The sequence below is a fragment of the Typopeltis vanoorti genome, chromosome 19 (assembly GCF_054136105.1).
Source record: "Typopeltis vanoorti isolate ZY-2024b chromosome 19, IOZ_Tvanoo_1.0, whole genome shotgun sequence".
Lineage (NCBI taxonomy): Eukaryota > Metazoa > Arthropoda > Arachnida > Uropygi > Thelyphonidae > Typopeltis > Typopeltis vanoorti.
Window position 1 is genome coordinate 51,333,403 of NC_143567.1, and position 15,122 is coordinate 51,348,524.

At 35.2% G+C, this 15,122-nt stretch overlaps 1 protein-coding gene across 1 annotated transcript in view; it reads right to left on the reverse strand.

Moving 5' to 3' along the window:
• The window catches only part of LOC150096080 (serine-protein kinase ATM-like), a 250,619-nt gene that overhangs the window by 6,887 nt on the left and 228,610 nt on the right, over positions 1-15,122 (reverse strand). The window contains exons 18-19 of the mRNA XM_090409613.1: positions 13,233-13,441; positions 10,237-10,316 (exon numbers count right to left, since the gene is read on the reverse strand). Coding sequence (XP_090265739.1) covers positions 10,237-10,316; positions 13,233-13,441 — 289 coding nt within the window. The remainder of the gene's footprint in view (positions 1-10,236; positions 10,317-13,232; positions 13,442-15,122) is intronic.

Consider the following 15,122-nt stretch of genomic DNA (forward strand, 5'->3'; position numbering starts at 1 on the left):
TTACTTATAAAGATTTAATAAGAATAATACAACTAGTTTCGGCTTATAATAGCCTTCATCAAGTATTCTTAAAGGAAGAGAATAGTAATAAACATTTAAGTATCTAAAAACTGGAAAATACAGGTAAAAAATCACCACACATAATTGATACATAAAAAACATTGATATACAGATATATATTTATATGCAGAATGACTCTGTTTATGAACATGTTCTATAATTTTAATGATTTAAAACACCAAGATAATTATGAATAAACGTTTAATAAGGACACAACTAGTTTTGTTGTGTCCTTATTAAACATCAGGTGCTTAAGTACAAAGATACATACAAAAATACCAACAGAAACATTACACACGAACAACAACAACAGAGCTATCAAAAACTGTAGTTAAGTTTGAATTGGAGTCCGCGCTTCAGTGCTAGCTACATTTATACGCATGTGTGTGATCTCGTGAGAATGCCAGTACTGCATAGCAGAGCTATGCGAGTCTGGTAAATTGTAGCTAAGGTTGCCTATTCATGTGGGTAGAATCAAGGGTGATTTCTTTTGCCTCCAGGATACATCTTTCGAGTTCATTGTAACATTTGTGAATATTAGAAGTTTGATTCCAGTCTATTTGATGTTGGCGGCCTTCATCAGAGTTTACAGAGAACAAGAAATGGCTGGTGAGGGCACTGGCTCGGATTCTATTATAAGAGATGCCTCTTTTGTGCTCTTCAAGACGGAGAAAGATTGATTTATTATTTGTTGATTTATTGAGAAACTTCTATTTCACCGTCGTCAACAAACCAATGAAGATTCTAATATCCCCCAAGGGCTTACATCTCCATACCTTACATTAGTCCCTCTCTCCCAAACTGGCAAGAATTTTAGAAAAGTTCAACATCAAAACGTGGTTTCTACTTTACCAAAACTCCAATCTATCCTTAGTTAGCCTAAAGAAAAACATCACCATCTTCAGTTCCCAGGAGTATACAGAATTATTTCCAGTTGTGGTAAACCTTATTATGGACAAACTGATAAATCAATCTTTCTCCGTCTTGAAGAGCACAAAAGAGACATCTCTAATAACAGAATCTGAGCCCAGCACCCTTGCCAGCCACGTCTTGTTCGCTGTAAACTCTGATGAAGGCCCAATACCAAATAGACTGGAATCAAACCTTAGCTACAATTTACCAGACTCACATAGCTCTGCTATTCAGTACTGGCATTCTGGCGAGATCACATGCATGCATATAAATGTAGCCAGCACTGAAGCGCAGACTCCAATTCAAACTTAAGTACAGTTTTTGATAGCTCTGTTGTTGTTGTTGTTAGTGTTTCTGTTGGTCTTCTTGTATACACCTTTGTGCTTTGACACCTAATGAAGTTGGCTTACCAACGAAACTAATTGTGTCCTTATTAAACTTTTATTCTTAATAATCTCGTGTTTTAAGTCATTAAAATTATTGAACACACACACACACACACACATATATATATTTATTTATTTATTTTATTTTATTTTTTTTCCAAAAGTAATTTGAATTTATTTTTCACAAGTACTTCACATTTACCATGTTCATAATAAATATAACCAACATCGCTAGAGTACACTTCAACACTAGTAAAAAGTGCAGTGCATAATAAAGTAAGCTCGTCATCATCAAATTCCTGATACGTACTCTCAAGGGATATAGAAAATACTAAGACTACATGAAACTTTACATTACAAACTTCCTATCGACAATTATCTTTCAAATTAGTCTATTATCTGTCACGACTCCAATATCATCAGATATTAACACATACTATTTGGATTACAAGACCATAGATTTTAATACACATATATACAAAAAATGTCTACTAGTTTTGTCAAGACGAGAAGGTAAAAAACTACTAGTAAATGCAAAAAACAAAGGAATGCAGTAATGGTTAACAACATTTAGACAAAATTGGAAGGCTCGCATGACATAATATGCATGAAGTGTGAAGAGTCAGTCATTTTTACAAAGTCGCGTTACATAATTTTTGGCATAATGTAGCTCCGCTAAACTTAATGAGTTAATCAGATTTTTCCACATGTCCTTTAATATAACCCCTTAGTTACGATTAAGGTTACATCCTGTTCGTAGGACTACTGCAGCTTCTTTAAACGTTCGACAACTGTAACCCCTCTTCTATATATGACATGGGGCTGTTATCCCAATCTATTGCGTGGTTTGAAGTTGAGAAATGATGTGCCAAACCTGAGGTGTCTGTTCTGTTGTGATTGACATCTCCTACATGTTCCTTCTTTCTGATTTCTAGGCTTCTTGAAGTTGGGCCTAAGTAGGATAATCCACACATGCATGGTATGCTATAAACACCTGTATATTGGAAGAAAGCTACGTTGTCTTTAGGGGATCGTAAAAACTGTCTAGTGGTACTCGTTGGTTTAAAAACAACTCTCTGATGTTATAAGGCTTCATAATTCTAGCTATTTTTGTGGAGACTGAGCCAACACAAGGTAAGACGATGGATGGAACGTACTGAGTTGCTATACATTGTTGTTGGAGTATAATAAACTTGGTTTAATCCTTTATCCAAGTGTGAGCAAACAAAGTTTGCACCTGAAAATATTTTCAGGACTGTAGCAAGGTGGTGCAACTGTCAACTCAGAGCAAAGGTGGACCAAGCTCTCATCACTCCTTGTCTCAGTATCTCCCACCATGCAAAGCACATGTCCTTGCAGACATGTATAATGCTATGCATTGAGTGAAGGGCCATTACCCAGACCTTTATTGAGGTATCATCAGTGGGAGGCAGACTCAGAGGTGGTGACACTAAAGCAGAAGCAATAGACAGGTCATATTTACCTATACGAGTTGCCAACTGGTGTACCACCTTATTATTAAATTACTCTGGATTTAGAGAAAGATGTTGGAAGTTTATTTTGCACTTGGTTAGACTATAATAAATTTAGTTTAATCCTTTATCCAAGTGTGAGCAAACAAAATTTGCAGCTGAAAATATCTTCAGGACTATAGCAAGGTGGTGCAACTGTTAGCAACTCGGAACAAAGGTGGACAAAGCTCTCATTACTCCTTGTCTCAGTATCTCCCATCATGCAAAGTTGTTGTTGGAGATTGTTACTGTAGAGAATTTTATTGATTATGTTTTGAGGATAACCATTCTGTGATAGAGATTTAGATATAAGGGAAAGTTCAGTATGTACATCTTCTTCTGTGACTTCTTCTATGACTATATTTTGGGCTCTGTTTCTTAGCATATGTATAATGCTGCATTTCTGTGTATGGTGATGATTAGAAGAATAATGGAGATACTGTCCAGTATCTGTGGGTTTTATATATAAAATAAGTTTGATATGTTCATTCTCTTTTCTTTTAACTAGTACATCTAAAAAGAGTAGTTGACGATTGTTTTCCAATTCTAGTGTAAATTTGATTTTATGATGGAAAGAGTTAATTTTATGGAGGAACTCATGTAAGCTGTCTACTTTGTCCTTCCAGATAATGAACACATCGTCGACATATCTCCACCAGACTGATCATTTTGGTTTATTTTAGCTAGAATGTCATTTTCCAATTTCTCCATGAACAAGTCCACACATGGTGGTGACAGGGAGCTGCCCATGGCTAAGCCTTATAATTGTTGATAAACTATATTTTTAACTTTGAAGAAATTGGACTTGAGACAGTGATAGAATAGTTGTGAGACATCACTTGGAAAAAGCTCTTTTATAATCTCCATGACTTCTTCAATTGGTACATTAGTAAACAAAGAGGTAACCTCGAATGTTTAAAGAAGCTGCATTAGTCCTACGAACAGGATGTAACCTTAATTATAACCAAGGGGTTATATTAAAGGACATGTGGAAAAATCTGATTATCTCATTAAGTTTAGCAGAGCTACATTACGCCAAAAATTATGTAACATGACTTTGTAATAATGACTGACTCTTCACGCTTCATGCATATCATGTCATGCGAGCCTTCCAATTTTGTCTAACTATTGTTAACCGCTACTGCATTCCTTTGTTTTTTTGCATTTACTAGTAGTTTTTTACCTTCTCGTCTTGACAAAGCTAGTCAGTTACAGCTAGTGAAACTAGTAGACATTTTATGTATATATGTGTATTAAAACCTATGGTCTTGTAATCCAAATAGTATGTGTTAATCTTAAAAAAAGACCAAATATAACTTTCATCATGAATCATCAGATATTATATTTCAACCTTCTAAGGCAATTTTAAACAATCAATCCACCTAAGCTTGGTCATTCTTTGGGTCTTTTACCAGCCATTAAACACCACTTTTACTAACCTTTCATCTACTGGTATGTTTAAGTAACCATACAACCTGAAATTAGTCCTATTCAGACACACATGAATACTAACAATATTGGGTTCCTTCCAATTATCTTCACTTTTAATAATTCTTCCAGTGATACGATACCATCAGTTCGCTCTCTAATTTTTCTCAGGAGCCTCATATCTGTGGACTCCAGTCTTTGACCAACTGGTTTGAACACACACACACAATTGTTTTAATGTTTTGACTAATTTCTCACTAATTCCATAAAAAATTATTCATTTGATACCACCTACCATACCAGCTCTGCTAATTGTTGTCAATTCCCATATTTAATTTAACTGGCCACCTTCACCAAAAACTGTGTCAATAGCCGAAATGTTTTACTTGTTCGAAAGATTTATCACACCGATATATCAGCTGCAATGAATGTAACCGATGTTTTCATTATTCCAGACTATATTCAGTCTTTTTATTGCTGATTTTAAAACATATATTATTACAAACGTTATTCAATTCAGTTATGAAATCTTGCAGATTTGTACTGGATATATTGAAGTGTAAAACATCACTGGCATAACCATGTACATCACACTGGGTAAGAAATAAGCTAACTAACAATGTCTGCTGAGTATCTATTTTAAGGATGACGTGTTTCTTCAATTATTCAATAACTGAGTTATTGAATAATTGAAGAAACAATATATCCAGTACAAATCTGCAAGATTTCATAACTCATCATCATCATCATCATCAAATTCCTGCCATGTACCCTCAAGGGGTGTACAGGATATGACAGTACTACATGAAAAAATTACATCATTACTAACTTCCTATCTACAATTTTCCTCCAAATCAGTCTGTTACTTGTCAAGACTCCAACATCATCAGATCTTATATTTCTATCGTCTAAGGCACTTTGTACCGTATCAATCCACCTATATCTTGGTCTTCCTCTGGGTCGTTTTCCTGCCAACCTGGCAGAGAACACTTGTTTTGCTAATCTTTCCTCTCCCATTCTATTTAAGTGACCATACCATCTGAGATTAGCTCTGCTAACACATTCCTGGATGCTGACAATGTCAAATTCTTTCCTAATATCCTCATTTTTAATATGATATTGCCATTGATGCCATCTGTTCACGCCTCTAATCTTTCTCAGGACTCTCATATCTGCGGTCTCTAGTCTTTGGTCAAGTGTTTTACTTCTGACCCAGCTCTCAGATCCATAAGTTAAAATTGGTTTGAACACAGTCTTGTATACAGCTAATTTAGTGTTCCGACTAATTTCTTTCTTATTCCATATGAATTTATTCAATTGACTTCCCACGATACCAGCTCTGCTGATTCTGTTGTCTATTTCTATATTTAGTTTACCATCTTCAGTAAAAATTGTGCCTAAGTAGCTGAAATGTTTTACTTGTTCCACAGGTTCTCCATTCACAACACAGTTGACATTTTCAATGATTCTGCCTATTTTCATTGTCTTTGTCTTTTTATTGCTGACCTTCATACCATATCTATTACAACAGCTATTCAATTTAGTCAGAGAATCTTGCAGACTTGTAGCGGATTTATTTAGAAGTATAACATCATCCGCATAAAGCAAAGAGCTGACATTAACATCTCCAATTTTGATATCAGGTTTAATACCACATTCCTTCATAATGTGATCCATATAGATAATGAATAACAGAGGGGATAATGTACATCCTTGTCTCACACCAGATTTAACATTAAACCATCTTCCTGTACTTCCTTCAATTCTAACTGCTGACTCACAACTCAAATAAAGACTAAGTATTGCTTGATATAATGCCCCATTGACACCATATAACTGCAGCGTATTGAATAGCTTCTCTCTTGGCACCTTGTCATATGCCTTTTCCAAATCGACAAAACTTAAATACAGATCTTTGTTATATTCCCATGCTTTCTCGACTATTTGTCGTAAAGTGAAGATCTGATCCTGACAGCCTCTATTTGGCCTGAATCCAGCTTGTTCTTCACCAAGCTTTTCTTCCACAATTCTTCTCAACCGTTTCTCAAGTATACTTGCATAGATCTTGCCAGGAACACTCAGTAGGGAAATACCTCTGTAATTCTCACATTCAGTTTTATTTCCCTTTTTATATATGGGTACTATGAGAGATCTACTCCAATCATCGGGAATTCGTCCCTCTGTCCAGGCTTTCTGAACTATGCAGTGCAGCCACTGTAAGACTCTTATACCACCATACTTCAGCATTTCTGGTCGAATATCATCTACTCCTGCTGCCTTTCCACATTTCAAGCCTTTGATGGCTTTTTCTACTTCAAGTATGGATATGTATTCCTGACTGCATGCCTGGTCAGTGTTTTTTATCACTGTGCTGTCATCACTGCTTGTTTCATTTAGCAGTTTTTCAAAGTAATTACTCCATACTTCAAGGATATCTTTTTCTCCTGTTTTCATTTCACCTTTATCATCTCTAATTCTTTTTACAGCACTCTTTCCTCCATTCCTAAGCTTCTTCAACAACCTCCAGAATATTTTGCCACCTTCTTGATATTTATTTTCTATATTCTTGCCAAAGTCCTCCCATGACTTTTGTTTAGCTAGTTTTACACACGGTTTAGCTTTCTTACATTTGTCTCTGTATTCTGTAAGAGTAAAAGCTGACTTATTTGCCAGGAACTTTTGATATGCTTTCTTCTTTTCCTTCACTGCCTCTTTAACTTCCTGTGTCCACCAGGGAGTTTTGATTTTTTTATCTTTGCACACAACCTCACCACATGCCTCTCTGGCAGAATCAATCAATGTTTCCTTCAGAGTTTGCCACTGAATCTCCAAGGTTTGATTCCTGTTCTCAAACTCTTTCATTTTCTTTTCAATAATATTTCTGTATTTTAGTCTACAGTTTACATCTGAGAGCTGCTCAACTTTTATTCGCTTTAAAACTTTCTTACATGTTATTCTTTTCAATATGAAATTCAATTTTATCCTGCTCAAGACTAAATAGTGATCACTTCCAATTTCAAATCCTCTGTACACTCTGGTGTCCTGCACCAGGGAGAAAACATCACTATCAACAATAACATAGTCAATGAGACTTTTCTTATTCCTAGCCTCTTTTCTCCATGTGAATTTGTGCACATTTTTATGTTGGAACATGGTGTTAGTAATAACCAGTCCATGTCCTGAGCAGAAATCCAACAGATATTTGCCATTATTATTAGCTTTGCTCTTTTCTCCAAATTTTCCCAAAATATTTTTGTGTCTCACAATCATTTCCTACTCTACTATTTAGATCCCCAACAAGGACCAACTTTTCCTTTTTCATTGTGTCAGTTGCTTTTTCTAAAGCCTCAAAAAATTCCTCCACTTCTACCTTAGTAGAACCTTCTGTGGGACCATAGGCACAAATAAGTCTCATTGTCCAGTTCCCCATTCTCATATTTGCCCACATTACTCTACTTGAGACTGACTGCCATTCAAGAAGATTAGCCTCGTATTTTGTGTTGACTACTATGGCTACTCCTTCTTTTCCTTGATTGTTATTGCCTGAATATAACATTTTGTATTTATTGCTCAGAAAGATCTCACCAGTTTTGGTCTTTTTTGTTTCAGTCACCGCTATTATGTCGATCTGGTACTTATCTAATTCCTCAGCTAGCTCCATTTCTTTGCCATTCAGGCTTCTTACGTTGATAGTACCGATCTTTAACTCTGGTGATGTTGAGTTGGGGTTTGTTTTCAGATATGTTCCAGTAGCTGACTTTTCGCTGTTCGCCCTGGTTCCCTGGCGAAAACAACAGGGGCCTTGTTTAACCGGGCGACGCCCCAGCCGGCATGAAATTTTGTCATGTTGTACCATCATTTTTTATTTTGCTTTAACCAATAAGAATACAATTTGGTCGGCTAAATCCCAAATTGCCAGCCCATCCTCGTTCGTTCAGTATCAAAGTAGATACCCAACAGGGTGCACCACGAGAAGGTGAGGATTGGACATTAGGTCAGAAGCCCTGGTCGGTTCTCCGCATTCCTTTAAAGATTTCATAACTGAGTTATTCAATTCAGTTATGAAATCTTGCAGATTTGTACTGGATATATTGAAGTGTAAAACATCACTGGCATAACTCTGTACATAACACTTGGTAAGAAATAAGCTAACTAACAATGTCTGCTGAGTATCTATTTTAAGGATGAATTAGTTACCTTATGTAGAACTGGGTGTTCACAGAACATAAACTGATGTGTGCATATCATATTTTGTTATTGGTTGTATTTCATTATGACAAAATCAGCGATAATTGAAAGGCATTTATAATCACCATCATTCTCTAGTAGATGTAATAAGTAAGATTAAAAAAAAACTATTTATGACATGAAACAGAATTGATAGTCTGTAAATAAAATTCACAATTAAGTAAAATGCCTCTTTGATTTTTCTCAAACTAAAAATTCTCACTCATCACAGATGAGTGCATTTTTCAAGCCTTGCCTATAAAACAGATAAAATTCTGCATGCACACTCCAACCCTCCTGCAACCAACTTAGAGGATCACAGCAAAACCACTCCTATCTCTTATATTCAGGGTATACCAGAAGAGGTAGCTAAAATCTCTGTAAATATGATCTTCATGCTACTTTCCAACCACTCATTTAGCTAGCTACTACCTTCACCCCATTAACATCGGCCATGAAGCATTCCCCAACCTTAACATTATGGCTGCATTAATTTGTCAACAATCTGGGAAACAGCCATTCTGAGACTAGATAGTCTGACTTCTCCAAATTACTTTATGGTTATCCAAACAAAAATGATGTATATAATTTTAGATGTAATAAATATATAAGTGTGCATACTTTTATCATTTTTTACTTGGATGAATAAATTAGTTTGGGACTATTAATTTTTTTTCAATTAAAAATCATTATAAAAAAAAACAACAGCAAAGCTACTCATGGAAAGGTTCAGGTGCATTTGCCACAAATTGCCTTGCAGAAATCCTCTCAGAAACTCAGAAATGCAAGAAACACTTTCTAAAATCCCATTCAGAAGATTGATCTCTTAATGTAAATGTTAGTTTAGTCAGCTTAAGTACCCTGAAAAAATTTCATCCTGATGCTAAATAGTTATGATTTTCTTTGAGATTTTTGCGATGAACTGATAGCTGTAGTATATATATATATCCATAAGCATAACTCTCAAATAACTACAATTTTTGAGGAGGTCAGTTATTCACTGACCTCCACAAGGTAGAATATCAGGAGAATAAAACTGCAGTATATTAATATCATTGGTGAAATAAAGGTGAGTAGCTCAGGAAACACTATTCTAGAGATGAAAGTTGGAATTTTTTTTCAAGATATAGTATGCCTTCAAATAAAAAAAAAGGTGGTGGCTTATTGTAACAAGTGATAACAATTGCCTACCACCTAAAAATATTCACAAACATCCATGCCACAACAAGATTCAAACCTAGGCCTGAAGGCAGGAAAGAGAAAATTTTTTGTTTGGTTGATGGCCAAAGCAACTAAGGGTATGAGGCCTTAGTGTTCTTCATTTGCATGTGTTCTTCTGACCAGTTAGCCTGTTTTGCAGAATGAAAACCTCAAGTTTCTCAGAGGGAAAACCTGCCACCTACAAATGACATCAGCTAACATGGAAATGCTATTCATTCACTCAGCCAAGCAAACTGATCTAACATAATCATAGCATTATTCATCAAGAATTATTGTATGAGGAGATGATATTCCAGTACTTAAAGCATGATCACATATTTTAAATGCATCTGATGGCAACTTATGTATTTCAGCAAAATCTAAAAATCTCAACATTCAAAATAATTTTTGTTCCATACATTTAATCACTTTGAAAATATTAAGTATCTAATACAACTGTACTATTTAGGCTAATATACAGATATAAAAGTTGCATAAAATAGGTCTCTTACTTGAGAAGTTCCAATAATGTGTGAATATCTTCTTCATCACAACACCTCGAATCTAAAACACTTTCCATAATTTTTAAAGCCTATGAAGAAAGTAATGCATTATGGATTAAATAACTAAATATTCATTAGCATAAGACATTCAATAATTGCAAAATACATACCGAAACAAAAAGATTTCAAAGTTAATAGTGGCAGCAAAGTTTTTTTTATAATAAAGAGAAAGACCTGTTTATACTCTAAAAGTAGGTTACAAATCTAGTTTTGTAATAAGTTATAAATTATACATTTTATGCATGATGAATACAAGAATTTGTGTATTCGACAAGATAAAAATTAGACATACAGAAACATAGGTACGAGCATAATCTCACTTGATGTCTTTAAGGTAGAAGTAAATAAATTTTATTTTGAAAAAATCAAAAGTCCTGACTGATTTAAACACAATCAGCTCTTGCTATTGCAAACACCATTACAATAAATTCACTTGCTACACTAAACTACTATAAAGTACTGATAGAAGTCCTACAGACAGAATGATATTCTAACGAAAATTCACTATGGTAAAGTATCCGCTACAAAAGTGAAGTTTCAATTTATGACAGGGTTCCATTCTGATGATCTAGTCTAAGATGAAAAAGCTGTAAGTCAGAGATGATCACCATATGAACTAGAAGGATATGTTAACAATTAACATGCCTGAATGTTCAAATATGTAGGTCTGTTTTTTTTTTGTTTTGTTTTTTTGTAAAACTAATTTTAATGTTTTTTTATATTGTAACAGTATAATATACAAATTAAAACATAAAATTATTCTATACAATATGGTATTAAATAAATAATGAAACATGACTGCAGTGCATCCATGCATTTACCAGTGAAACAATCAGCTGGAACTGATTGTTTCACTGAAAAGTAATTCTTCAAAGCTGCTGCTTTATTAACTGAATAATTCATCAGAGAGGAGATCATAAAGAAATTCTTCAAATACAGCTATTGCAACAAAGAGTTCTGAGGATAGTTCATCAAATGTAACTTGTTAAAGGTATAGCCTCATCTTCTTGGGAGGTGGGGGGGAGACATTAGCAGTGGCCTTCTTTAAAAATGTGTGCCTTACATCCAACTTAGTCTGCACAGTTTACCTTTTCTTTTTTGCATAAATTCCTGAGGCAACAGAATAATAAGTTGCCTTTTAATAAGGCAACAGAATTGCCTTATTAAGAGAAATTGAAACAAATAATCATTCTTCCTTCTACCAGCCATATATTGGAAAACTCCATAGGATTTATTTTAGTGTCATTTGCTAACTGCTGCTCATACCACACTTTTGCTGCCCTTACTAAGTGAGTCACCTTCCTTGCTTACTCTCTGTACTCATGTAACTGATTATCTCCCCTCATCTTGTCACCTCCACAATGCCCTTTTTCTTCCAGATTGCAAGCTTCACCTCTTCAGTCATTTATTTTACACCTACCTTATTTAATCTCCTGACCTTTGAAATACACTCAGTCATTGCCTCTGTCAGATAATTCCTGAGTAGAGACCAAGCAGCATTGATTTCCTTCGCATACAATTCCTTATTCCATGATATCACTGCAAGCTGCCTCTGAGTTTGCCATATAGTTCCACATATAACTCTTTTTCACAAAAAGTCCTGATATGGCTAACCACCATTCAATGATCACTTCATGGTCACTTTCACAAATGAGGATGATGTGACACTTCATTTACAACAATATCTTCTGATGAGATAATCAAATCCAAGACCTTTGATCCATGTGTGGCCTCTGTTACGTACTGCTTAAGGTAGTTTTCCCTTAAAAACTCATGAAATTCATTCTCTTTGGTTCCAGGCAGGATCTCTTCATTGCAGTCTATATTACCATAATTGACATTGCACATAATAATCCCTCCATTCTTATTATCTAGACCAATTTCTCTAAACATTTCCTTCTCACTGCCTTCCACATTACCAGGTCTATAGCAACACCGTACTAATATTTCGCCCTATCCACCTCCACTTCACACCATGCTGCTTCGAAACCACTGTCAGTATTTGCTCCTTGCATTTCCACCTTAGATGGGCACAACTCCTCTGACATCATCAATAACACTCCTCCTCCCTTTTTGCTTTGTCTGTCTTCATGAAAGACTACATATCTCTCCATCTCTATTCCTGTCATCCTCGTTCAACCACATTTCACTTATACTAACAATTTTTGGGCAAATGAACTCTATCAACACTACCATTTCATTCCTGTTGTTTCAAATACTTCTAACATTTGTAAACATACACATTAGCCCATTTCTGTTTCTATAACAAGTCCCACTAACCCTAATTCTTGGACATGACTCCTCTACACTCTCCCCTGTCCATGCCTGTATATTATCTTGGAAGTTTTTTCCCACTTAGTTAGACTATAATAAAACAAATATAACAATCCTTTATCCAAGTGTAAGCAAACAAAATTTGTGACTGAAATACCTTCAGAACTGAGGCAACTCGTGGTAAAGGTGGACCAAGCTCTCATCACTCCTTGTCTTAGTATCTCCCCATAATGCAAAGCACATCTCCTTGCAGACATGTATAATGCTATGCATTAAGGGAAGGGCCACTACCCAGACCTGTATATTATCTGATATTACACCCTTCCCTAGACCAGTTCCAACCCCACATCCTTGACTGTCTTAATCCTTTCTTGTGCACTCACACATCTAATCCTGAAACCAAACTACTTAGCAGAAGAGGGTGGTGAGTTCACTATCATCAAATTAATTTAAGACAAGAGACAACAATGAAAGTAGTTTTCTTATAGGAAGTTGTAGGAATCCATGAAGGTCTGTTGTTAATAATAATAACCATAATACTTTCAACCATTTCTCAACATGCAAGTTATCGATTAGATACATGTGAAACAGTAAAACAGCAATAAAATACTGTTTTACAAATTAAATCAAGTATTTATCAATCTAGAAATACAGATAGCAATTAAACCTACCAACTGTAATTCTGCTGCATTTAGTACATTTAATCTCAAAGGGTCTACAACCATTAACATATCCTTTACAACTCTTGAGGGATGAAAATTTGTAGGAAATCTCTGAACTTCATATGCATGATGACACCAAGTACACAGGAATTCTACACATTGAAAACAAATTTTATCTTCCTCTGAGCATGCTTCAGGTGACAACAATTTTATGGTTTCTGCAAATAAAAATAAAATATTCCACAATGAAGGTTCATAAGAGCATCAAAAAAATAAAAAATAGTAAACTTAAAATTGAAAATGCTAGGTTCAAAAAATATGTGACCACATCAGATTATCTTCAGCTATGTTACTAAAACATTCATTCATTCATCAATGGTACTTAGTGTCTAACCTGCCAAGTATGCTTGGCTTCTGAAAATAGAACTGTAATAGAATAAAGTGGTTAGTATTACACTTATATATATATATATATATATATATACACACACACAGACTGCTTGGAAAGAAGTCAACAGACACCCTCATGGGCAAGGTGCATTGTACCATGTAATGAGTCAGGTGTTTATAGCCAGTATAAATTGGAGGAATACGATTCTCTTAAGTCAGTGCAACTGTGCCTAGATGAAATGACTGCAAGATGGGAACTGAGAGAGTTTGAAAGTGGTACAAATGATTTGATTGGTAACAATCAAATCATTTGTACCACTTGAAAATGTAAGGATGGATATCATCCTTACTTGAAAATGTAAGGATGAAAATGTAAGGATGGATATCAAGAGATTGTTGAGGAGATTGAAAGACAACAGTATACTAGAAAAGGTAGTCAGTGTGTTGCCGAGATATGATAGTGAGTTGATACAGTGAGTGAAGATTATTAATGGCATGCTAGTTGAGTTGTGTGGGAAGAAAGAAATTTCTTTAATGAATGTGTGAAATTAACATGAGGGACTGGATGGTGTTGTACAAAAGAGATGGGCTACATTTCAATTTAAAAAGATCTGGTGTGAGTCAGCTAGAGAAACTGTTACTGCAAGATTGTAATGACTGAAGTAAATGAAAGACCTGAGAAAGCAAGTGATGATATGGAAGAGCAGGAGAGTAGGGTAGGAGAGCTTGTTATTGGCATGAGTGAAGAGAATGGTGGGGAAGAGAACTAAGACAGGGAAATGGCGAAAGTTTCAGGGTGGACAGGGACACATACACTGTGGGATGATAGATATAGATGATGTTAGATACAGGAGTGTATGTATGAGTGTACAAGAAAGGACTGAGTGCCCATGGATGTTGGAGCAACATATAGATCTGGGGATAGGTGTAATATCAGTGATGGTATAGCAGAATTGTAGGAATGGAGGACTCATACTCGAGAAGTGGTACAAGTACAACTTGTTATAAAACCAGAAATGAGCTGGATTGTATGTATGTATGTTTACAAATACCAGCGTATTCAAATTAAGAGGAATGAAATTGTAACATTGATAGAGTACATTTGCCCAGAAATTGTTAGAATAAGTGAGACATGGTAGGATCAAAATGACATTCTGACAGAAAGAGAGGGATATGGTGTTTTTCGTGAAGAGAAATTGGGAAGATAAGGGAAAGAGTGGTAGAAGAGGAGCTAAACCTATCCAAAATCGAGATGCAAGGAGCAAATAGTGGCTGTGATGCAACAAGAAGTGCAGTAGATATTGACAGAATTGTTCTAAATATCAAGATGTAAGAGGAAGAATTTATTATAAAATATTACCAGAATCATGTTTTGTTGATGTTTGGAGTGTGTTTGAAGGAAAAAGACAGTTGTATGCTAGAGATGGACTGCATCTTAACATGGAAGGACATAAGCGATTGAAGAAGTTATTGTTTTCTGAACAGGTTGAAGTTATTGGGCAGGGAAAC